At 35.1% G+C, this 27,359-nt stretch overlaps 1 protein-coding gene across 3 annotated transcripts in view; it reads right to left on the reverse strand.

The window, feature by feature from the left end:
• LOC110377444 (inverted formin-2) overlaps positions 1–27,359 on the reverse strand; it is a 98,757-nt gene that overhangs the window by 46,180 nt on the left and 25,218 nt on the right. Inside the window, exon 1 of one of the 3 annotated variants that reach the window (XM_064040849.1) lies at positions 10,290–10,478. The exons of the other annotated variants lie outside the window; for them this stretch is intronic. Coding sequence (XP_063896919.1) covers positions 10,290–10,381 — 92 coding nt within the window. The 5' untranslated portion in view covers positions 10,382–10,478. Of the gene's footprint in view, positions 1–10,289; positions 10,479–27,359 lie in introns of those variants that run through there. 3 annotated transcript variants of the gene reach the window in all.

The following is a 27,359-nucleotide window of genomic DNA, read 5'->3' on the forward strand; positions in this document are numbered from 1 at the left end:
ACACAACCTTGCTTCACTCCACAGGTGACGGAGAAGAAGCTCGATTGGTCATCTTCAACCGCTACACAACATTGCATGTCATCGTGCAGGAGTCGCAGGAGTCTTATGAACTTCTCTGTACACCCCAACCTTCTCAGTACCTTCCAGAGGGCCTCGCGAGGACGCAGTCAAAGGCTTTTCCAGATCAATAAAGCAGAGATACAAGTGTTGTCCCTGCTCTCTACTTTTTTCCTGGAGTTGACGGACTGCGAATATTGCCTCACAAGTTCCTCTGTCTGGTCTGAAACCAAATTGGGTTTCCGGCAGAATCTTTTCAGAGAGGTTCCTGAGGCGGTTCAGAAGTACTCTGGCGAAGACTTTTCCAGAGACAGAGAGCAGTGAAATACCGCGGTAAGAACCACATTCCGACCGGTCGCCTTTGTTCTTATAGAGAGCCCTGACGCGTGATAACTTAAAAGTTTCAGGAACTTGTTCTTTCTCCCACATAAGCAAAAACATTTCCCAGACGCGCGAATGCAGTTCCTCGCCGCCGTACTTCAGAAGTTCACCTGGTATAAGGTCTAGGCCAACCGCACGCTGATTTTGCTGTTGTTTGATGGCACAAAGCACCTCATGTTTAGACAAGGCATCATCCAATTCTTCTGCTATTTGAAGTTGAGGCAAACCGTCTATGTAGTGTAGATCGGCTGTTCGATCTACATTAAGTAGCTTATTGAAGTGTTCTGCCCAACGATCTAAAACTTCATTTTTGCTTTTCAGCAGACTTTTACCATCCAGCGACTTCAGTGGTACCTTTATGAAGTTGGTGGTACCCAGGAGATTGCGAATTTCGCTATAGAAATCCCCGAGCTGATTACTATCAGCAAGCCACTGGATGTATTGAGCCTTGTCTTGCCACCATTTATCTTTAGTGTGTCTCGTGAGTTTACGCAACTCACGGTCACTCTCTTATAAGTGCGCTGTTATTACTGCGCTTGAGAAGTTCTCGGTGTTTGGCAATAGCTTTAGAAAGAACTTCGTCGTTCTCATCAAACCAGTCTTGCTTGCGTTTACTTTTTAGACCTATGGTGTTAATGGCTACGTCAAGAATGGACGACGATAAAGCGTTCCAGTCTGCATCAATATCACCGGTACTTTGATAAGAGTGTATATCACATGCCAGCGTTTCAGCGTATTTGCTTCGGGGTCCCGGATGTTTGAGTTTCTCAATGTTTATGTTCTGAGGCTTTTCCTGCTAGCCCTGAATGGTCGCCGAAGGCAAAGACGCAGTTTGGTGACAATTAGTCTATGGTCCGTCCAGCAATGAGCACCGCGCATAACACGAGTGACTAGGACCTGAGAGATGTCTCGCTGCCTCGTGATGGCATAGTCAATGAGGTGCCAGTGCTTAGATCGTGGATGCATCCACGTAGTTTTGTGCTTAGCAGCAAGGCGAAACATGGTGTTTGTGATTGCAAGTTGGAATTGAGCACATAAACTAAGCAGCAACTGGCCATTAGAGTTGATGTTGCCTACCCCATGTCTACCCAAAACTTTAGGCCACGCTTCATAATCTCGACCAACTCTAGCATTGAAGTCCCCTAACAAGAGAATCTTTTCTCTGTTCGGTATTTTATGGAGACATTGTGTAAGTTCTTCATAAAATTTATCCTTGATGTCGTCAGAACTACCTAGCGTCGGTGCATAGACACTGATGACATTAAGGAAATTGTCACCGTCTAAGTGAAGGCGCAATGTGGTTATACGGTCCGAGATGTGGATTGGACATTCTTGAAGTGTCTTCACAAGATTATTCTTGATCACAAAACCAACTCCCGACCTTCTTGGTTCTGTTGCAGCAGTGCCCTTCCAGTAGAAAGTGTAGCCACCGCCATGCTCGACTAGCTCGCCCTCATCGGCAAGGTGGGTTTCGCTTACAGCAGCTATATCAATGTTGTAGCGGCGGAGTTCTCGAGCAACTATGGCCGTTTTTCGTTCTGGGCAGGCGTTTGTCTCCCGGTCGAGAAGGGTGCGAACATTCCATGCACCAAAAGTCAGTAAAGGTGTTTTACGTTTATTACTATTGCGTCGACCACGAATAAAAAGATGCGGAAGCAGCCGTGGTTACTGCTATCCAAAGAGTGTTTGGGGTGAGCATTTTTTTAGGGCACCTTTTCTAGCCCCCTCCCAGGCTGAGCAAGGAAAGCAGTGCTCCCCTAAAGGGCTGCTTTGTCGCTCTGGGTGCTGCCGGATTCCCTCTGTCCCCAGCTCAAAGAGAAAACGACCACGGCATGTACTCACACCCCAGAGCCGCTAGTGTGCAGGTCTCAGACAAAGCTCAGGTTGCATCAGCCCGAACCTCTCTACCTCAACCTATCGCCACTAGTCTTCGCCAAATCGGGGTCCATTATACGGAAGCAGTCAGATGCGCAGGATATATTATAGTGCTCAAACATACGCGCAAACGCAAGAGCACTCTCTCGTCTAACATCCCTTTATCCGATGGAACGGTGAACCGCTACGATCAGAGAGATGTTAGATGCAGCAGTTTGACATACGATAACACGATCCCTATCGCTGCCTCTAGGCCTTCCTGCGATGCCTCGGTGTCTTGCCACCAGTGGTGGTCTGCTATTTAGCCAAGACACAATTTCGGGGGATTTCCGATCAGGCTTGGGAGATGTTGTTACCAAGCGCCGGCGCCGACGGTAGCCGCCGCGCTACTGACTGCACTCGCCGCCGTGCTCGGCACTGTGCACGACACTGTGGCGCCCTCCAGCGGACACGCCAGGTACTATGGAGAGCCTGCTCTCGCACACGTCCGGCACCGGCGGTGACCGCCGCGCTACTCCGCGCCGCGCATGGATTGAGTAGGATTTTCACGAACTGACTCTTGCACTACGTCGATGTTGTCTTCCGTCCGTGATGTCCTTAGGCGGCCCGATCGTTGTTTATTCAACAAATTAAAATTGTAGATCCAGTCACCTCGAACTGTTGAACCCAATTTTTAACCGTTTGAACACTGGGACAGTCATTAAACGTGCGCAAATTGCAATACTCTCTAAATTTACGCCGCGCAATGGTGGCCGAATCATTGTTGTGATAAAACTCAAGCACACAAAAACCACGGTCTGCTCCGATAAAACTTTCCATGGTGAATGAATTCCGAAAGACCGTTGATGCTATCCCCGCACCCCGCATGCCATTCCCGCGCGCCATTTAAATTTTATTCGAAATTTAGATTTCAAAGGACTTATGGGACACCCAGTATAAACACTAATCTCAGGAATTAATGTACCAATTCAAGAAAACAGTGCTAGGCGGCTAGTCATTAGATTGCAGACTGGCTTCTACTTAACAGGCTTGATTAAGTTATAACCAAATTTTTTAAATTAATATTTAGGTAAAATGATAAAAGAAAGAAACTTAACTTACTTAAAAAACTTACGAACTGTGTTCTATTATTAAAAAAAAAAAAAAACTATGTTCGGTTTACACTATTAGTATGGACAAACATATAAGTAAACAGTAATTAAATACTTACATACGAGCGTTTGTTTGTTTGTCACCAATTGTTTTTGTTCGTGTGTCATTTAATTTTAGGTAAAGGTTACCCGCTTCTTACGGAATTGTTTTGGCAATCAGTTATTCTAATATTTGTTTATAACTGATATTTAACAAGAACCAATAACTTTTGAGTAAATATAAAATTACACTTGACACTTCAATATCAGTTAAAAATAAACTTATTTGCAAAACTGACTTTTGAGAAGTAATAAGCCTATAATAAGTCTAGTTTAAACAACTTCAGTTAGGTAATGCTTTTGAAATATGATCATGATATAGTTAAAACAGGATGAGGCTTCAAAACCATAGACAAAGGTTCTATGAAACACCATGCTTATTACGACAAAAGAGTAACTGACACCAAAGGTATACATTATTGAGAACACCCAGTCAAGCAAGGAAGAATAATAAAAAAATATGGGTGACTAGATAGAATTCTAACAGGATTAAATATATCCAACTATAACTTTATTTTATCACAAAAAATACAACCCCAGACCAAAATAAGTGTTTTAAAAAAGTGCTAATTAAACCAATTCCCAAAAAGGAGGAGGTTTTCGTTTTTTTTTTGTAAGCACTGAGTTATTCAATTCAAAAGTAGCAAAAATAGGCTAACAGTGCTTTTATTTTGTACTTACAGTACTTTCATTATCTTTTAAACACAGCAAAATTAACCAACATTTTAAAGTAGCATTCAGTAGCTACATACACCACTTAACTATGACTAATGACATAGAAAGCAACACAATACAGGGGCGCGCCACATTTCTATTATACAAAACGCATTCGTTAAACCTAATGCGTTTTTAAATCGCTCGTGTGTGCACGCCCTTACGTAACTTAGGGTTGGCGAAAGTTAGAAACTACATATAATAACTTATTAGGATTACTTAGGGTTTCTGTGTGATGGGCTGAATTTTGTATCAGTGGAAAGTGTGGTTGGTGTCATAATGTGATAGGTATATTGAACTTCATTGAATTGTCATCAAGTGTTGGTATGAAATATTTATGGATTTGAAGGTCTGAATGTTAATTTATAGTTCGACAGCACATATACAATGGGTGAACAAAACATTTAAGTCATACGTAATTAAGGTACCACCTAGGGACCTCAACTCTTCAAAGATTATGTTATAAACCTAGAAAAAAATAAGTTTAGAAATGGTAGAATGAAATGGATATAATTTGTCTTTGTAAACTACCTATATGAAGAAGACAATGTTCAAACTATGTTACTCCAAAATTTAATCAAATAGAAGAATATTGAAGCTACATATATAAAGATACACTGCTAACATGCAAACCATAATTATCACACAATATTTTCTCCTTGCTCATCATTGGCCAGCCCTGTACTTAAAACATGACACACTGTCCACTTCCTGAGCCTAACTCCATGGTGTTCCACTTCCTCCTATCGGCCTCTGATTGTCTCCGATAGCCATGGCAGGACCTGATGACGTCATCGACAGCCTTTTGTTTTTTATTTTTCTTTCATTGTGAGATTTGAGATTGATGTCGTTGGAAAAAAATGGTTCGGTTGATTGAGTTGTGTAGTTTTTTTTTTGGTGGGTTGTATTGATGGTTTGTAAGATAGGTGTTTTATTTTCTTGTGTGGTTAATTTGGTAGTTACTTAGTTTGATGTATTAATGTTCCGTTAGGTAATTGGATAATAGAACTTATTCAGTCTATACTAAAAAGCTGGAGAGTACCCATGCTTGATTGTCGGTTCGCTTTAGCGCTCTAATGTCTATCTTACTGATCCGCTTTGAAAAATTCTTAGCTGATTTATCAAGGAAGCTTCCCTTATCGCTGTTTCTTCTATTTACTGATTCCTATTCCTAGACTTAGGAATTATTTTCCTTAAAGTTCAGACACTGTAAGTACAGGAAAAAATTACAGCCACAATTTTTCCTGTTACACTTAAAACAAAATTCCAAAGAAATTAACAAGAAATACTTATTGAATTTACATTTCTTATTATAGGCCAAGAGCACTGCGGTTAGAATCGTTTAACAGTTGACGTAAGGAGTTAAATTACACTTGACAGCTATTAATTGGAATCATGTCTTTATTTTTAACTTGTGAATGGCTTCGGGCGTTGTTTGAAGAACCGGTCAACTGTTTAGTGGTATATGTTTATGTAGTAGTATGATTGTATGAAAGGTTAGCCGGATTTATTTCCGTATGTGTATTTTGGTATAGGAAGCAGATTATGCGGTTTGATTCCTAATGATGTTGCGTTTAGTTCGACATCATGAAAGTAGAAAGAAATTGGCGGCACCCATCATTATGGATTTTATCCGGGTGCGTCGAGAGGCTCCCATGAAAAGCGGGTAAAACTAATACCGCAAGTAAGTGTTTCTTTTTAATTTACTTAAATTAATGCAGAGTTTACACGAAGCCAGTTATGCTGGCGCCAGTCCTGCGGAGGTCACTGGCTAGAAAATAGACGGGCACTCTATTTTCGCCAGTGCTTGAAAAACTGAGGCAAATTCCAAGCCAGCGATTGTTGCCAGTCTTATTGGCTGCCAGTGTTGGCTTCGTGTAAACTATGCTTAATACGATAAGTACAAGTATTATGCTGTTGCTGATTGTTGATACAAACGATGGATTAAAACAGAGCAGGTAAATGATAAAATAATTGCATGTGTCGTATTGTGCCGAGCCCAAATTAATTGAGATAAGGACAGGATTATAATGATGATACCTAAGTATATTTTTAAACACTTTAATCATGATGTCCACCTAACCGATTATCGGCTACGGTGGCTATTCTCACATGCGGAGATTAGCCAACTGCGCAGGACTTACTATAGTGCACGAGCATTTGCGCAGACACAGGTGCACTCACTATTCCTTCACTCACATAGGCCGATGGGACGGCAATCCGACACGACCGGAAAGAGATCAGGCGCAGGACCGACATTAACGTGCTCTCCGATGCACGGGTGTATCGATCACCAACTTCCAGACTACGGGCTGCATTAATCATGTAGTATGATGTATCTGTATACAGTGGGTTTGAGAAAGCTGTTGTCTTGTTCTAACCTGTTGGCCTAAGACCTAGGTATTTGTTCACGTACGAAGAGAAACTAGCTTCGTTGACATGTGATGGCTTCCGGAAATCTGGGTTTCAAAGTAATTTTCATTTTAAATATACAAACGGATTTGACAAACAAAACCATTTAAGTAAGGTGTGACAGTGCATAGCTCTTAAAGAAATGCTATAGTTGAAGCGAAGCTATAGCTTAATTGCTTTGTTATAGCAGTCCATAAAGGCAGTCTACCTCATTTCACAAAAGATTTTTCATCTGAAATATTAATCTGGAAATCGTGTTAAACTGAAAAAAGTATCGCAATTTCGCAGAAAGTTATTTTACCTCTTTAAAACTTAAACATTTCACCAGTTACAATACTATTGATTTACCTTCGATGTAGTTTCGAAATTTCTAGCTATATGACACTATACTAACATTTGAAGTATGTTTGGTAACAAATCGCAATAGGTAGGTATTTACTTATGTTCAAGATGCGTGTGATTGCCACACGGTAGCACAGTGGTTTTAGTCTAAGTAAACTTATGTATTAAAAGCTTTATATGGTTGTAGCCATCGGATGTAGGCTTACTATTATTAGATTTAGAACCTTAAACATTTTGCAGTTTTTAAAGTGTTGAAAAAAAAAATAAGGTTGAAATAACTGAAGACTAAGCAGGTTGTCAAATGTTTTTTAAGGAAAATCTTGATTTCCTTTCAAAGTTTTCAGTCGGTCTGATACCTTCTCAATACTCTATCTTTGTAATATGCGTAATACCATTCTACTTCATGCTTATTTATGGGCACAAACAAACTATCGGCCGACTAAAAGTTCGTAGTGTGTCTTAACTTAAGTTATTCGGTTTATTTTCTCACACTTATCTATCAAACAAATTCATTGAATTGCGCAAACGCAGCTCGAATACCAACACTTAATAAAATACACCCACAACATTAACTCCAAGTGGCTTCTATTTCATCGGTATAAAAGCTTACATGAAAATAAATAAATTCTCTTAAAACCACTTTACGTATGTCACACGTCAATCTCAATAACTCAATATTTTTATACGTTGAGTATTTCTTTCACCATACTAATAGTAATATATGTATATGTACTAGTGTCTACTGTCTTGTCATTCATATTATAATAACCATTGAATACCCACTCTTTAATACCGTGAGAATTAGCAAGTTTACTACTTGTGTTTGATTTATAAGTATTACAGAATAAAGAGCAAATGGAGTGCTCAAAGAACAAGCTCAAGGAAGTATGATTGTTTTTGTATGGGTATGTATTTTCTTTCCGGATCTTGATTTTTTTCATAAGGATGTTTACACAAAATTGTTATCGTGACCTATTTTTATTTTCCTCAACTTTTTTGATTGCGATAAACTTTGATAGAGTATTTTGATTACACAATTTGGCATTTTGGTCGGTAAATATTGCTTAATTATTGCAATATATTGCTATACATTTAATCTAAAATAAAAAAAAATGTTCCTATAAAAGATGTTCAAGTATGCACAAGGGTTTCTCACCTATCTCAACAAAACTGACATTTTGCTTGTCAAAAAGTTCAACTAACCACAATGTTTGCCACATTTTACTCCATTGGTTACTTATCGGTGGCATTAATCATAGTTTAGTAATATGAACGTAAATTATGTAAACGGTATTGCGAGTAAGACGAATCGTTTGAGAAAACTTGACGATTTGATGCGCCTGCGACACTGTTTTGTATATGTTCGGTTTACGGTGTCTCTATACCATGTTAAATAGGTACTCGAAGGTTTTTTGTAACAGAAGTTTTCTCTATGAACCCATAAGATTTTTTGTAAACGAATTAGTTACTATTTTTAAGTTTATTTTTGTAATTCACAAAAAAAACGATTAGAAGACGACTGTATCATTATCATAATTTGCTTGCCGTATCAATTTTAAACCAAAAGAAAACTACAGTAAAATTATAATTGAAAGCTTAATCATTTTTCTTTGAAGAAAAACCAAAAATAATCTCAAAAGTCATTTCAACGTAAACATTTTCTTATATCGAAAACGAAATGACTAGTCATCATAACCTTCACTCACACACCCATTTATATCAATCTCCAATAGCCCATAAGACGACCTTGACAAAAACTTCAAAAACTTTCCCATTGCCCAACCACCCTTATACGTGCACCATAAAGGCATTCACACACAGACAGAATGATTGTTCGCCTTATATAGCTCTACGAAAGCTATACCTGTCACTTTTGATGCCATGGCGCGATAAAAAAATAATGGTTTTATCAACATGGTGCTCAAATTGCAGGTTGAAGAAGTGTAAAGAAGTAATGGTATGTTATTATTTTACTTGTAGTAATAATGGCGGTGTGTGTTAGTAAAAGTATTCATTGATAAGTTATAAGCAAGGCTGAGACGGAAGGCTGTTGTTTTTTTTTGTAATAGTGATATTCGTCTTGATTCATTTGATTGATAGGTTCATTAAAAGCGTAGTTTCTTTGTTTTATTTGTTGGTTATTGTAACTTTACTGATCCATTGCCAAAGTCAAGGTTCCTTTGAATATAAAGACTCTTACTATTATTTTAATTCTTCGATAAATGTTGTTACTAATTCTGGGAGTTTCTGGGGTCAGTTTAAATTATGATATTTACATTATACTTAGGTACATACTTGCAATAAGCAGTACTCATTATGGAAAGACCTGGTTAAGTTCTAACTGTACAAATTGCACAGTTACACTTATTATGCGTATTTCAAATACCTTTTAGTTAAAAGCTTATTTATTCGCGTCACATCGCTCGCTATTCAGTGTAGCGACAGCCTAACAAACTATTGTATATTAACTATGCACATAATTTAAAAGACCTTAAGTGTACAACCATTTAACGAAGACCCCTATATTGAAATGAATTACACATAAAGTTAATACTGTGACAGGCCAACTTATATTGGATGAACTACCGGTATAAGTAGACCTCCCGTGGTGAACAATTTTCTAGACAATACGGGTCATGTTATGTTGGTTATGTATATAATAATGTTTCTCAGTTGTTTATAAACAAGTCACGATCCTCACGACTTGGAACCTTCCTGGCTTTACCACAGTTATTGTTTAAGGGAATAAAGATAGGTTTTCTTAAGAATAACTCTGTAGAAATCGGTTCAGTACAGTTTTAAGGAACAATACATAGTTGAGAATATATTTTGTTTTATAATGAGTAAGTAGAGGTAAATACGAAACAGCTGTTTCTATATATGATTGTCACGTGTATAATAACGTATATAATACTAACTGAATAAATATAATTGTGAAATTAAGTAATGAAAAAAGTGCATCTATTTTTGACATTAAAAGATAATTTGCTACTGATATTATCATCGTATGTGCGTAATTGAAGTAAAATAAAGACCCGATAAAAAGCTTTATTTTATCGATTGCCAAAAAGATTACAATAAACTCCGCATTGACTAATGCTGAAAATATTTTTCATGGACGAAAATGCGCTATACCTATTAATTTAATTTAATGCAAAAAATCTATTAAATAATAAAAAAAATAATTTGCTTCAAGACCCTAAAAACACTACAAAATATAAGTGTAAGTACATAAGTATAACTTAGGATTACACATTTTTACAAAAAAAAAACTTAAATAAAATAATTAAAAATCGCTATCCGTAAATGTTACTTTACCGTGTCCGCTCCTTCAGAGTCATATTCGCCCTGGTATAGACTTCGAAGCCATTTTTTTCTTCATCTATCGTACAACAACGTCCGAAACACATGATTCTAACTTATTATTCAAGAATTTACAACAAAAAAATATCGATACCACTACACTTAAATTAGTCACAACACTAGATTAAAAAACACTTAAATTTATTTTTTATTTTTTTACCCGACTGCGCGACTTAAAATGGTGTAATGTTCTCTGAAATTATATCACTATTTAGGCAGCTATATTTTTGCCTAAAATCCAAATTTTCACCAAATTATTAAAAAAAACAGTCTTAATTCGGGTTTTCACTATCAAAGTCGCGCTGGTACTGAATTTTTTTTCAGTAAACCGATAAAAAGTCAATCAACTGCAAAATAATTTGTTATCAACTATGACGTAAGTGATAACAGATAAGAGATAACGAACGACCTTCCCGATCGTTGTGCTGATACTAATTTTAATTACGATGTTTCTTTGAAAGCTAAATATAACATTTTAATCCTTACGATCTGACTCGCAGTGTGACAGTCTGACGTGGCCATTTTGTATAGGTAAGACAAAGTACATTTTGTATAACTGAAAAGTTGTAAATATGTATGTATAAAAAATGTACTGATACATTACTACAGATAGGTGCTTTCTTCTTTAGTTCCTGAAGAAATTTTATAAGGCTCTTTTATATCTCTCTCATAACGATGTGTTCATTATTTATAATATCTTTAAATATCCAATTTAAAGTGATAAATTAAAAGCAATTGTTAAAGAGATTGAAATATGTAATTGTCAATTACGAGTATTTTTTACCGAAATTAAATATAGTTCGGCCGCTCAGAGAATGCATTTCTGACACATCGCGATTGAACTGACGACGTAACTTTGTAATGGCGTTGCAGTACGATAAAAATATTTTTGCTGGTTGTTTATCGTTTTAACAATTGTTGAGCATTAAAACAACATTATTATATCAATAATAATCAATGAATGTAGTAATTTTGTGCCAAATTGAGTGTCAAATAACTTGGTAAACAATATTTTTCTAAATCTATACTGCGCTATTACAAGGTTATGTCAGCGCTTTATATTTGTAGTGCTGTGCTAAAAATAACAGGCAAGTATCGTAATCTGTTCTGGTTGATGGTTCTTATACAGTTATACTTATAATATAAAATAATACGTTTTGTTTTTCTTTTTAAGAATTTGAAAATAATGGACTATAGGATAACTTTTATGAAATATAAAATAAAACTATGATCAAACTGAACGCGCGAAAGAAAGTAGCATTTTTATATTTTGGTTGAAAATGGTAACCCCAAATGGCATCATGGGCCGTCATTTTGTGACGCTAAATAGTCATTTGGTGTCGTTTCGTGCGCTAAGACTAAGTGCCCTGCCTCATTAGGACGCCAATGGCGACGTCGCCGGCTACGTATCCAAGCAGTTAGTATTGAAATGTATGGAACCTAACTCACTTGGCGACGGTTTGGTAACGTCGCCAAATTGGAGGCGTGGCCACGAGCTACAGTTCCCTATGTGGCTTCTGGCTACCGTGGCAACTTGGCGACGTGGCCACAGTAGCCACTATAATGTACACGGTAAAGCGCACCTCCCTCACACAGTCGCCAATGTGGTCGCCAGTCAGCTTGCAATTTCTTGAGCGACGACGTAAACAATTGACTGTCGAGACGCCATGGCCACTCGACTTGGCGACATTTGGATGCCAGAAGTAGCCAGACCTGTGCCGCTGGCGACGTCGCCATGGCGTCCCAGTGAGGTAGAGCTCTAAAAACCTGATTTTGGAAGATTTTGACCGAGATATCAGGATTGATTCTGTTATTGATAATACCTAATATACACGTAATATACACGTAGGCGAAGATGATGATGAAGACACCACCTCCTCAAGCGAATCGGAGTCTGATTAACATTCTGTACGCACATTCAATTCAATGTACTTACTTTATTGCATAGAAATACAGATTGTAACTTTGTAACAAAGAATAAATAAAACGATTTTATTATATGAATATTACCTTTTTTTGGTTTCCACTTAAATAACTAAAATATAAATTTTAAATGATTCCGCCAATTTAAAACGAAAATAATCTTAAAATAATGCGGCGGTTTATTTTGGGGGAACGGTAACGAACTCAGTGTTATGTTGTGCCCATCACTAGTCCTGACTAACTGATAGGTGTCAGGAACGCATTCTCTGAACGGCCGAACTATAATAATGATTAATTCATAACGTTCACATTTTTTTAAAACACGCGGCAGAGGGGCCAATCGTAAGGAGGCAGTCCTATTATAAGTCATAATATTAGAAATGTGATAAAAGGCAGTTAGTTATTTCTTTTACACTGATAAAATGTAAATATAGCTACAATTTCCGGATTAAAAACTCTTTATTGTCCGCGTGAAACAGTTTTATCAATGAAAGGGATTACGAAAGAATTCTGCCTTAGATACTCGATAATGTGGCTAATCTACATATTATGGGAAATTACTATAAACATTATCAAGGAGATTTATCTATTTAGACTTTGAGTTTATACCACGATGCGGAAAAATGTTGAATCAATCAATTTGATCAGTCATCTTACACAGTCTATATAAAAAAAATGCTTGATCTATCCTGTAACTTATTACTTTTTCATGCTTTAGAGTAGAACATGTGACAGGACAGGCACCTTAAAATACGCTCACCCTTTACCGCTTCCTAGTGGTATAGTAAAAAAAAAAGCAATAACAACCATAGTTTCCATTAATAAGTATAACGAACATAAAGATCGATTTCAGGAAATACCTAGATTTTATCCAGTTAAAACCTGATACACTGAACTTTGGATATCATACAAAAAATATCACTATCTGTCATACAGCTTTATCTTCGAATACAATAGCAAAAAGTGTGCCTTAACAGCTCTTTTACACTAGTGCATTTTCCGTCCGATTTTTCCTCATCTACTTTATCTGAAACCACTCGACAGTTTTTTGTTTCTCGCCAAGATACTCAGAGCGTGTATGCGCTTCAAAATCAGCTAGTGTGAACTCACTGTAATACCTTTTCAATACCGTTCCTTTTATTTTCATATTAGTGGCGTACGTGAGTGGCCAGCTATGAGCAATTAACGTGAATCAATCTTATCGATATATCGATAATTGTTTGCAATAATATAAAACGTCACGATTGAGTCACTAGTTCAGCTGTGTATTTTTAGTTCCTTTTATTTTAAAGAAGTTTTATATAAACAGTGGTGGTCGTGATTAAACGGAATATGAAATTGGAGTAGATAATTTTAATCTTAGAGTAGAAAATAAGTTAAGACGCCAAAATGTTTGAATCAATTGATATGTAGAGACATACATATCAATTGACATAGAGTTAGTTGATACACTTGTGAAGGCCCAGTTACCTAATTCTTTTAAATCTGGATGATAGGTGAGTAATCTTTTTATTTGGACGTGGGATTTTCACTGGAGTAAAGTAATTAATTTAAAGAAGTTAATGCAAAGTGGACTTTCAAAGAAATACCTACTAATGATGTCATATCACAAAGCCAATCAATTCACACGCAATCAGTACTTATTAGAATCGTATAACATTAGGCGTTACTGACCTCTCAATACCTAGAAACACTGATAATAACAATATCATATGAACCTACAATAAAATAAAACAATAGATAGCTAGGTACCTCATACCATCTTCAGCTAAACTTAATCAGTAGCGCTTAATAATAATTATCCCATAACAGTGGCACTATGGTCCCAATACAAATATAGTTAGTCGGTCAACTCTTGCGCATCGCGGGTTCAATGCCCGGAGCGTGCATGGAGTTTGTTACGCGAAGTCGTGCGCATGCGCAGTTCGCGCATTTTCGTTCTTTTTTCAAACCTTGACCCAGTATGGCTTCTTTTTAATTATGAGTGTTGTGAAAATTTGATTCTGATTATGAATAATTTTGTAATTTTTAGCTTTAATTTGTGTTTAATTACGTATACTTACTGATAATTTTGTGGTTGTTTTATAGTCTTTTTAATTGTCTGAAAAAGTAATATAGGTAATATGTTCTACTGCAATTTCTGTTATGCAATTATGTGATCTAAGTATATATTTTGAAATATACTTGATTGGTATCCACGAAAAAAAAAGATTTTATTACTTCACTACATAGTATAAAAGAAAGTCGCATTTTCTGTCCCTATGTCCTTTGTACGCTTAAATCTTCAAAACTACGCAACCGATTGTCATGCGGTTATTTTTATCAGATAGAGTGTTTCAAGAGGAAGGTTTATATGTATAATAACATACATTAAATAGTGAGGAAGTACTGTTATCCCATGCGAAGCCGGGGCGGGTCGCTAGTACGTTATAACACTGAAAATAGTTTTCGGCACGAAGGTACATATTAATAAAAAAGACGAAAATATTAAATAATTTATTCGAAACCCATTTTAATTCTAATTTAATCCAAGTTAACCCTTATTCCCATCAAAATAACACAACAAACAATACAAACACAAAAAGTAATTAATCATAAACCAACGCTAATGCATTTACCAGTCGTTATGACTAATCTGTGGTCTGGCATCTAGATGTGACGACGGTGAGATGCAAGTACCACTTTACAAACAATTGTAAAGCTGATGCACAAATACTTACAATATAAATCTACACTTTAACAGTTTTTTGTTTGTTCCCTGAACACTCCGGAAGAACCGATTTGAAAAATTCTTTCACTGTTGGAAAGCTACTCTCTTAGTATTGTACCTATTAAACGTTATGTTTGTATGTCCCTATTAATCGCGATTATGTATTTATGGTCACAGATTACTAAATAGTTACTTCGTACTGAACCTAATAAAGGTTTTCATTTCCGACTTCCTGTAATGACTGTCAAAGACGACACCCGCTACCACGGCTTCACATAATTCATTCTGTAGCGAGGACAGTCACCCATTAAACGATACTGTTTAATTTAATATCGCGGCTTTAATCTTTGATAGACTATCGTGCCTTTTATTGTTTCACCGTCTCATCCGAATCACTTACACCGTCTACATACTAATTCTCATAGCTTCATGTCGCCGCTTATGTTAATTTCTTAACTATAAAACTACCATCAAAGTTAAACACAGTGATTATTCAAGTCACACAAATATAACCGTCTTTAAACACGATCTTAGATCATCTAACCATTCGGAATTGACATGGGCAAAAATCTCTATACGAAAAGGATGCCAATAAAAATACCTGAAAGCTCAATCATGCAATTTTGATTACATAGTACAACTATAATATACTAGAAGCAAACAATAGCAAACAAAAAAACTTCATGATAAGTCAGTTGGGAGAAAGGTTTTCGACATGAACGTGGACTGATATACTGGAAGAGGACGACCAAAGAAACAATGGATAAATAGTGTAAAAGTCGATATGGTTGGAAAGTACAGTAGTAAACTTGTGATGACGGCAGATAGAAGGGTAAGTATGGAAGGATAAAACATGCTGCACCACCGACCACAGATAAAATTGGGATAAGGGCCGGAGGATGATGATGAAAAAACTTGAAGCGCACACAACAACTTTAGCAGACAAAAATGCACGGAATGTCGTGTCCAGTCATTTCAAGTCTCCAAGACCACGACAGATTATAAAGTGTACGTTAAAATGTACAAAACAACAGCCACTCAAATGTGCAGTTGTTGAGAGTTTCAATACAATTCGTCATACTGAGAGATAGCAGTTACTCATTCGTATTAATTCGACTAAAATTAGTCTGAACGAGGCATAGTGCAGATGGGACATTTGTTTGGTATTCAAATAAGCATATCATCTGTTTGCTTAAGTTTTTCTTTTAGTTCCAGAACTGAATAGTGAAGTAAATAAAGTTAATACGGGAGTAAATAAAAGTTTTCGGGATATGAAGCATGAAATTGAAGATCTCATGCAAACTTATAGAACGTAAAATTATTAAAAAATACATCTAAGTATAACAAAGAGTTAGTGCATAAAGAGGATCTTCGTACAAAATCCCCTAATGACTGCATCCTTATTTATTTACTTTATTTTATCCTTATTTATTTATTTACTTATTTATCTACTTTGCAAGCATTTTCATCTTTAGTATTTCCGCCACAAACGCATTTCAAACTGTACCTATGTACACCTAAAGAAATTAAGTATGTAAATATAATAAAAAATTGCATCATGCACGTAAAGTAAACAATAAACATGACACACTGAATAATATGCTAATCGCGATTGCGCCAACATTGACACATTTCCGAAATATTTGACAAGTAGCGAATATTTTTGACACTTTTTATGCAATCCTTCGTAAGTTTTGCATGTTTAATGTCAACTTTCAATTTCATATGCTACTGTTGAATGTTGTATGAATTTATAAATAGGTTTAGATAACTATTAAGAACAAGTCTCAAAGTGATTTTGACCCTAGTCTAGCCAAGCCCCGAATCTGTAATTTTATGGCCAAAACCTTGACAATCTTTCTATTCAAAAGATAAAGAATGAGAATCAGACTTCTTATAAGGTCTTCGGAAGCTGTCGCATGATTGGAAGGAAGTGCAAACCACTTATTTACTAAAACGAAATTACAGGAAACTAACGGGTTCCTTCTGGAGCCCTATACGTCCCGGTGGTGATTTTCAAAGAATCGGACTAAAATAATGATACAGAATACTGATCTTCACCAGCTACAATACTTCAGTATCCCATCTGCAAACTATAAACTAATCTACATAAGAATAGATGTGAACACAACCCAGTGCAACTCGGTCTGCATGCAGAGGAATGCATGAGTCAAATTGATTAAGCATTCAAACTGGCCTTAATTTTGAATCGGGCTATTTCGCGACATTTCACTTTCATATCCCGTGTTTGTGTATGAACAATTTTCTTTTTATATTGTTGTTGCTATGTTAGATTGCTGCGAAGATAAGATTTTAGGGATTTTGATAGTAAGTTTACGTAGGTTCATAATACTCGATATTGATAATGGACAATGAATTTAATCTAGAACAATGACCGAAGACAAGGACCAAGGAGTGGTTTTGCTATCACCAATTTAAATTTTCGAGAGTGAGACTCAGCTTTACACGATTCAAAATGTGATTTATTTTTTACTCGACTGCCAAGAAAAATTATGTCTGTTGAGTGATAACTTTGTTAAATACCACTACGTTTTAATTTATTTTATATTATAGTCAACTGCAGTGCATCTTTATGCTAAGCAACATAAGCCATTTAGATAAATTAAACTCCGTACTATACCAAAAAGCTACTCCGCAGAAATGCATTGATATAGAAAAATCTAGAAATGAAATCACACCACAATATACATTAGGTACATGCTAAATATCATGCACCAAACGTCTATGCCACTTCCATCTGATAAAAGCCTTTGGATAATGATTATCTAAGGATTAATACTGACGTCAATAAAGATGCAAGTAATGTACTAATGATATTAATGCTGATATTAGTTGCATCGTCGATATAATGCGGCAGAATTGTGTAATCTTTGATTTTGACCTTCTTCTGATTAAAAAGGAGTGGTCAACCACGAATTTAGGTGCAATCCTTACACATTGATATACATATAGTAAATGCGTGATAGTAGGTACTGTTTATATCTGCTACTTAATACGGCTGAATGGATTAAGATAAAATTAACGAATAGATATTATGTGTTAAGAAAGTGTAAGGGGAAGTCCCTCATTGCTTCTTTAAGTTATTGGAATCCTTCGATTTTCTATATTAATATAAAAATGGGATTTCTTTTGTTTATACAGGCTTCGAAATTATTTAAGTGATTTGAAAAATTCTCGCTACGTTCTTTTATCTATACTAATATTATAAAGAGGAAAACTTTGTTTGTTTGTTTGGTTGTAATGAATAGGCTCAAAAACTATTGGACCGTTTTTAAAAATTCGTTCACCATGCGAAAGCTACATTATCCACGAGTAACATAGGCTATATTTTATCCCGGTACGGACAGTAGTTACCACGGGTCGCGGGTGAAACCGCGGGAAAACGGCTAATAGGCTATATTTTATCAGAGTACGGAAATTCACGAGAAAACAGCTAGTTTTTAAAATTTTTGGTAATAAGTATTGGTTAATAATAAATTTACAAAAATACAACAAGTCTATTATCACTAATAACGATAACAGTGGATTTACGGCGATCCTAAATATCAAAACCTCGTAAACACATTTTAAACAAAACTTAAAAAGCAAAAGAAAGTTGTATATACATACACGGTTTGTAATGTTTAATTAGAATATGTTATAAAAACTTGTATATTTGGGTATTAAGAGCTTGTTCATGTATGTGGGTGTTGCCATATTCGAGGGTCGTAATATACCTACCGTTTAACTGTTTTCCCTCATTATGCCAATTTTACATACTAGTTATATCCACTCTTATCTATCTATTAGAATGTAGGCAAGGCTTTTATAAAAATTGCGGGATAAAAAACTTTCTCACTTAAATTACGTACTTAGGTATTTTTAACGCAGATTCATGTCAACCAGTGTTTTACAAGAAGCGTCTGCCTATCTGACCTTCTCAACCCAGTTACCCACTAGAGCAACCCAATGTCCCTTGGTAAGACTGGTCGTTAGACTTACTGGCTTCTGACTGCCCGTAACTGCCAAAGATGTTCAATGACAGCCGGGACCTAGTCATTGGTGCCTAAGATATACTTAGAAAGTACATACCAACTCAGAAAAGTTGCATTGTTACTTGCTTGACTTGGAATCGAACCCACACACTTAGTCTTGAGAGATTGGTTCTATACCCACTAGGCCATCAAGACTATTAATACTAACGATCAGTTCAATATTAATTAATCTGAAAATTACACGCAGAAAGTAGTATACTCGAATAAAACTTATTACTAAATACAGTTCTTAAAAACCGCACCGGGACCGCACTAATCCCGCTCGTCCTAGTTACGTCACCTACATATTGGTACATTTTTCAGCACAGGATGTGGGTACTTGTGCGAATAGTCACTGACCCCACGGGTGTCATTCACCTTGTCATAAGTGGGTCAGTTTTCGCGATCATCGCTTACGATAGTCACACAACGGGAATAAAATAAAAAGTTTAGAAATACGAAACATTATTTTTTGGGAATATTTTTTATGATACAACACGTAAAAAAATTATCCACTTTTTTCTAAATAAATATACCTAAAATAAAACTTTGGTTAAATTAGATTGACGAATTCACCATTTTTGCTACTTACAAGAAAATATTACAAAAAGCTATGAAATTATTGTGAAAGTAGGTAACTTATAAAGTAAAATTGTGATATGAAAATACTTTCGTTTACGCATAGGTATCTATGTATGTAGGTACTTTGCATAATTATAAATTGACAGTTGGAATATAAGAAAAAGTGTCTGTTAGCAGTCAATTGAGATGATCACGAGTTTCTAAGGTCAACACATTTATTTCGTAATATGAAATTTAAAGATCGATGTTAAGTACCTATTTTGAAAGAGAACTATCTTAATATTTAAATTAACCTATTCAAAAAAAGTATAAGTAGCCAGCTATTTTATGTCTGAAAAAAAAATCGGTGCTAATTTTGATAAATAAAAATGTCCTTACCTATACCTTTCTCCAACACAAAACACATTTGAAACCAAAAAGAAGAACATTATTAATAACATAAAATTGTCACTTGAACAAAAAATCCAAAATCTTAACTTCACAACACGATGCACATCCGTACTTGTCCACTAAGTTTACCCGACTGGCCAGAATTAGGTTATGTTTTGCATTACGAAACCTACCTGTCTCGCAAGAGAAAGAATAATAAATGCCAATGTCAAATAAATAAGCACTAAGTTAGCACTAAGTTGGTTCTAAGTTACGCTAAGTAGCGAGTGTATGCGAAAACGACAAGGTCGGTCCTGATGGCTAGAAATTTGCAAATGTGTTGTTTTTTTTGGCAAAGATCATTAACTTTTAAGAAGGCGATATTAGTCTGAATGTTAAGAAAAATATGCTTTTTCCGTTTGAAGGTGTGGTTGTGTTTATTTTTAGAGCTGATTTATAAATAGAAGCTGATCTTCATCATCAGCCTTCTTTACTGTGCCACTGCAGGTCACAGGCTTCTTCTGATGTACAGATAAAAGTAAATGTAAAGTACTTGTAACTTTGTAAGGAATTCACATTAACTCAAGTCCTAGTTCACATTCTGATTACATTTCGGCTACATTTTGACTGTCGTAAACACTAGCAATCAAAAGTTCAAGTCTTGACGAAAACTGTACCCATGTCCGGATGAGTAAAGTAGGTCCCCAAATGTATATTAAGTCGTGAGAAATGTCAAAACATTATGTAAATAAACTGTATTATATAAATGATGCAGAGTTTTATTAATGTACAATATAAACGTAACTTAATAGACCGTAAATCAAATAATATTAAAACAATAATGATGTAGGCCTATCGTGACCAACCTTCGGCTAGTTATTTTGTTACTAAGATAGATTGAGCTGTGACATGATCTTAGAGCATTGAACCAACAGGATCCGCCATGAGCACTAATCTTTATGCGAAAAAGCGTGCCACATTGCGCGCGGCACAAGGCAATAAATAGTGATAACTTACACATTCATTTTTGTCGGTTCAATAAAAAAATGAAAATACCTTTATTTTCAGGATACATACCACTCTCAAGATCCACTTTTTGGAACCGAGCAACTATGAAGTTGATCAGCGCTCTCTCGTGTCTCCTCAATGCGTCTCCGGTTGGCTATGTGCTCTAAGAACATGATCAATGGAGATTGATACATAATGATCACTTAGAATTACATCAACAGGTACATTGGTGGTATTTAATCATGTCAGACAGGATTAATCAGTGATTAAAATCAAGTTCGATCACTGTGACTTTTAGTATGAAATTATAGAATCATCATGATATTATTACCTACTCTAAACCATTGTCAATATTTTTGTATTTTGATAATATTTTGTGAAACGATTTTAGATAAACTGCGGCCAGTCACGTTAAGTCCTTGTTTTTATTTTAGCTACTGATATCAAAAAATATCTAGTAGGCAGTATCTACTCTAAATATTTATTGAAAAAAAAGTTCAAATAAAACAGCCTCTGAATGATTAAAAATTTTATGTTTCAATCCAATATAGGTTATGGAATCACAAAAATATTTACATTACACGAAGTAACACTAAATATTTATCCTGATATTTAATGTATCAATCTATAGAAAACAAAGGTATACTAAAAATTACTTAATTCTAATATTTCAAGTAACTTTAAACCCCACTGTATACCAATCCTAATCTACCTTAAACCCATCCCATACACGGTGACCACAGTGTCCAGCTACCATACAGTATGTTCCTCGACCATATACCACTGCTTAACTGCTTCTGATCTTATCTGTTTTTTCGTGATACTAACTTATGGTCCCCACCAAAAACTAGCAAGTTGAACTGTCGTTTTTACCCGATTGCAGAAAGACGGTAATGATTTTTGTAGATGGCATATGTTTTATGGAAATTACTAGATTAGAAGGACCTAATTATAGCTTCCAGGCCACGCAACAATTTTTTTTTCACCTTACATTCGTATGTGTCAAAAATGTTTTGTTCCGTGGCCTGGGATTATGTTTTTCACTTTTCAAATGATTAAAGAGAAGTCCATTTTTTGTTACAAAGTTCGTTTTCATATCAATTGATCTATTACTTGCAGTTTTGCGTTAAGGTCCAAAGTCAAAAGTGCAGTTTCTTTATCATCATCAATAAGTCATTCAAGAAAATTACGCATTACAGAATTGTGAATTCGTTTGTTATGCTTTCACTCTAGAACGGCAGAACCGATTGAGATGTAATTTGGAATGGAGAGAAAAACTTTGAGACGGAGATTGGCTTTTTTTATAAAGGTGCGAGACTTTACACACAAAAATATAAAACTGACATTGAGCACATAAATATACAGAATAAGAAGATAAGAGATGAAAAAACTCTTCTGTCCTATTGTATTCAGTTTTCAAGAGAAAAATAAAACGACAAAAATGGCAATAATATCGTGTCTACTAATTGGTGAGTATCTCCCATGTCCGCTGTTTAAAGTATTATCCAATTGTCCAGTTCTGTCTGTCACATAAATCTCAATGACTCTGATGGGCAATGGCCCTTTCTCATGGGCCCGTTACCATGGGAACCGAATAAACAAGATAAATACCCGACTAAACATTCTATGAGCTGTTTGCTTTGAAAATAAAAATAACATTTTGTCAGAGTAAATCTTAGAACAGGTGAGAAGTTTTTTTTTCGTGACCACTTTCGTTTTTGCCTATTGTTTTGTAAAATATGTGCATAAAATTATACGTTACTCAATAGTTACTTAAGAAGGAAAAGCCCGAAAAGCGTCAAACAAAACCACGTAGAACATTAAAAATTATATTTAATAGGCAGAATAGTTATTAAATAAACATTCCCACTTATATCAATTACGTATAAACAGCCAACAATGTAAACAAAATTCGAAAAGGGACAAAAAAAGTGCGGAATACCGGCGCACGCGACAGGTGCGTCGGCCACCCGAACATACCCGACCACCGCCGAAGGTGCACGAAGCATTTGTTTTTATTTTTTTACCTTCCCGATATATCGCGCGCCGCTCATTCAGAGATCGTGACACTTGCACTCTTGCGCACTTTTTATGTTTTTTCGAATAGTTCTGCTAATACGTTTGTTGGCAAATAGGCGGGGAATTTATTAGAGTATGCCGTCTTTATTTTAACTTCTGAAATCTGAAGAGTTTTCTTTAGTTTTATATTAATGAGAATATAAATTAAGCAAGAGATAGTAACTGTTAATTAGGAAACTATTAGTTTATATGAATAAAATACGCCTTTGATTCAAATTTAAACACAGGAGTTTTCAGACTAATTCAATTGCTTGATTGAATCATCTGAAACGTTTTGTTTCTAAAAACAGACTGTTTAAAAACTTCAGCAGAACAGGAAATTCCAGTGACGCGCTGAAAAACTTGTGCCTATTTAATTTTGTAAATATTATGTGAAACAGCTGAGTAAATTGTTCATTTGAACACTTTGTTTTTATATGCATGTGAAAACATAATAAGTGCAGTTATATTTTGCTCCATAATTGGTTATTGCTCTATCATCCAGACATACTATCCATTTAGCTATTTATTTTCATTAACTTAATAACTGGCTTTATACCCCTATGTACTACCCAATGGTTTAACTGTGTTTTTAACGATTTCTTTAACAGCCCTCACAATGACGTCATAATCATAAGTCGTAAATAATACACAAATAATAACCATCATTTGCATAAATTTTTGCGTGCAATTTCGCCTCAATATTAAACTATTGCAAAACCTCCCCCTGTCAGACTAACAACTGTTGTTAGTCTGACAGGGGGAGGTTTTGCCTGTCTCTGTCCTGAGTTACTCAGGAATTGGCTGGCACAGGCAGACACTAGGATCGCGTGATAGAAAACCACTTTAAGGGTGCAATTTATGTTAGAGCTTCCTAGAGCTAGCTAGAAAATGTTCTAGAATCACTTTATCAAACCTAAATATTAACAATGAGTACCTACATAATATTAATTTAATAAAATTATTGAAGAAGGAATCATTTTTTTGCTTGTACCCCAAAAGCCCTGAAACTACTGAACCGATTAGAAAACTTTCGTTACTGTTGGAAAGCTACACTCTTCTTGAGTAACATAGGCTATATTTTATCCCGTTACGTAGTTAGTAATACTATAGTAATCATTGGCGCCATGCTGTCGCTGATTAATTAAAATATACCTATGTATAAACATACTTTACACATATTGTACACTTGCGTCTTTTAAATAAGACATAATAAAGTAACATATCCATTTGTTTTAAATTGAAATGTCAATTAAATTAAACAATGACAGGACCTTGCGGATGTAACAAAGCAATTTATTTCTGCAATAGTTAATTTATTTATGACTGTAGACATAATTTAAATAAAACCGTAGAGATTGACAGATGTTGTTTATCGTAAGTATGTAAAGACTTTGTAATGTAGTAAATATAGGAAATCTTAAGAACTAGTGGATCAGTTCTAGAATTTCTTGGGATAGTAACACTATTATACGTGGTATGTAACCTATTCGTAGGAGTTACTTTTAAGCCCGCTATTGTACCTAATCTTGTAATATTTCCTCGTTTGATTGATAGAGGGAAAACCCACTTGATAACATAATTAATAATAGTACGGTATATCTATATATAGATAATAAATACGCAAATGATAGATTTTTGATACCGTATCTACTGAAATAAAACGTTAGATCTACAGAGCTTAACATCTTGCAAAAGAATACTTTTTGCAGTATCAAATTCATTACATGACACAACACATCCAGATATGCTTTTGTTTTCAAGCTATCAGATATTTTGTATAAGCTCTGTGTATCATGGAAAATTTGTTTTTTTTTTTATCTTCCAACTTGACTTGTATGTTTGGAAATTGTCTCCCCAAATTACAAGAGCTAAAAATAAAATGTGAAGGCTGTATGCATACGACAATCGCATAACTACATAACTACAAGGAGTAAGGACTGTTAACTGTAACTGAGCTCGTTAAACATAACGCTAATGTTCACACAACTTATTTATTATTGTACGCTGAGGTGTGCCATGGAGTAGAGAGTGATGCAGAGAATGCATCATGTAGGTAAAAGTAAAGCAAGCTAAAACAAAAGAGTGCGTTACCAAAAAATGTGGAGGTAGACCAAGGAAAAGACGGAAATTCATGGCCTGAACGAGGATATTACCAAGCATGGAAGCGTAAAACTAATTGCGTTGAACCCAAGTAAGTTGGGAACAGGGCAGGAAGAACAAGAGGATCCCAGCGTCTAATTTGCACTGACTTATAAAAAGTTACAAAATAAAGTTATAAAAATATGACAGCTGAACTAAAAACCACGTCGAAAATTTCAAAGATCAAACTGATCACGAAAGGTAAATGATTATCTTATCGAACATTGCGGAAAAAATTGCTGAGCCGTGTACCTAAAGTAAAACTAATCTGCGTGGACGAAGATCTGAACCAAATCAGGTAGGTATAATATTGCATTTACCATCCTCTCTGTTTAGTATTTACTCAAGTGCCACAGTCGTCAACCTGACATAAAACCATGGAATTTGTCGCCGAACAAACAGCAGCTTATTTTTAACTGTTCTCTGCTAAAAGTTGTCGTGGTTTGGAAAATTATTGCTAAAAAGCTTTAAAGTTTTTGTTATTTTAACATATTATGTTAAAAAACACATAAAAATGTTCTGTTTGGTTCTACATTGCAAAAAATATCATAATTATATCGAACAAAAAACTAGAGCTAGAATTAGACTCAGTTTTTTTCGCTTCGTTGCTAAGCTACGTTTTGGTGAACATTTTAAAGATTTAAGCTTCTTATAATGGCTTACTTAAATCTAAGATCCACTAAGGCCCAGTTGCTTTAAGAAAAACTGAAGTTTATATTATTCCTGAATTCGGGCATTACCTACTTGATTCAAGTTTTATTTTTTTTGTCATTCTCACGTTTTTAAATTATATATTTTATTCTTTTTATAGCGCTATCAAAATTGATTGACACGAAACAAAGTATTGTTCGAAATCAATAACATACATTACAAAAGTTATTTTTTCTACAATATTATAGTGGTTATATAATAATTGTAAAGTTTTTGCTGTATATAGATGATTCATGTGATGTTGTGAGGTGAAGGTGATCAACTTGCGTATCTTGATGTTAACGATTAAACTGATTCGCTGTTTGTCCGTCTTCATTTAGTTTTATTGTTATCTAGTAAATTATCTGTAGCTATAAGTTTTTTTAAGTGTTCTTTCTAAGTCATTATATTCGAAATAAAATTGTGTACAATTTACACTTATAGAATTTCATAATTTGTTTGCAACTACATTAGTTTTCATCCTAAAAAAAAACATAAATTTATTCGTCCCAAGACCCAAAGAAAAACTAAGACAACTAAAGCACATTTTCATATAATTAACGCATATAAAAAATATACAAAAATACAATTCTAAATATGAAAACAAAAGCAACTCGACTTAGCACAATGAGTGAGGATGCTCAGTAATTAATGGGCGCCGTTCATCAGCCGTCAGTGGGCGTCCTTGGTTCGATTCCCGGTAACGTTAATAACGTCTGTCGAGACGGTTAGGTGTTTATTAATTACCATGTTCGATAATATTCCCTTAAATGGTAACATTGAATTCTTGGGTAGAATAGTGTAATAAAATAACTTGTTTTGTGGCGCTAAAATATTATTATGTTTGCAAAAAATACGTTTTATTAAGACATCTCTATTATAGAACGTCATACAAAAAGGTTTTTTTGCATTTGTAGATTTTTCTCTCTCTCTTGCAGTTATTTTAAGATCCATTTACACGACTATTGCAAAATACCTGATATTAAGAGAACAATAGTCTACATATGTTTTGAACTACATAATTTAGCTTCACAATTTTGTAGTCCGCGACAAAGTTGCCAGCATTTTCCTGACCTATTTCCTTTCTCTATTCCATTATTTAATTTTACACTATACTATGTTGAAATGCCAGCTTCCCGTGAGCTGTATTATGCTCATGAAACATGGCTGAAAATGACTGCTAGTTTTTTTAAATCTGTTCTGATTTTTCAAGAAATTACAGAAGTTACATCACAGAGTCCTCTTCTAAAGATCATATAATTAATTTCAACTATGATTGAGATACTGGGATTTGTATTCTTAAGGATTTCTTTAAAAATATATATATGTTTCCCTAACAAGCTAGTACCTATCAATTTTTTTTACAAAATCACTGAGTTTTGAAAATATCCTATGCCTGTATCATAATAATATTTCAATACCACTAGCCAATTAAAGAAGTTAAGTTGTCCCATAAGCCCAACCAAGACAAGTATATAACTATGACAAAGCTAAAATACCTCACAGCGC

Source organism: Helicoverpa armigera, chromosome 23, assembly GCF_030705265.1.
Source record: "Helicoverpa armigera isolate CAAS_96S chromosome 23, ASM3070526v1, whole genome shotgun sequence".
In the NCBI taxonomy this organism is placed as follows: Eukaryota; Metazoa; Arthropoda; class Insecta; order Lepidoptera; family Noctuidae; genus Helicoverpa; species Helicoverpa armigera.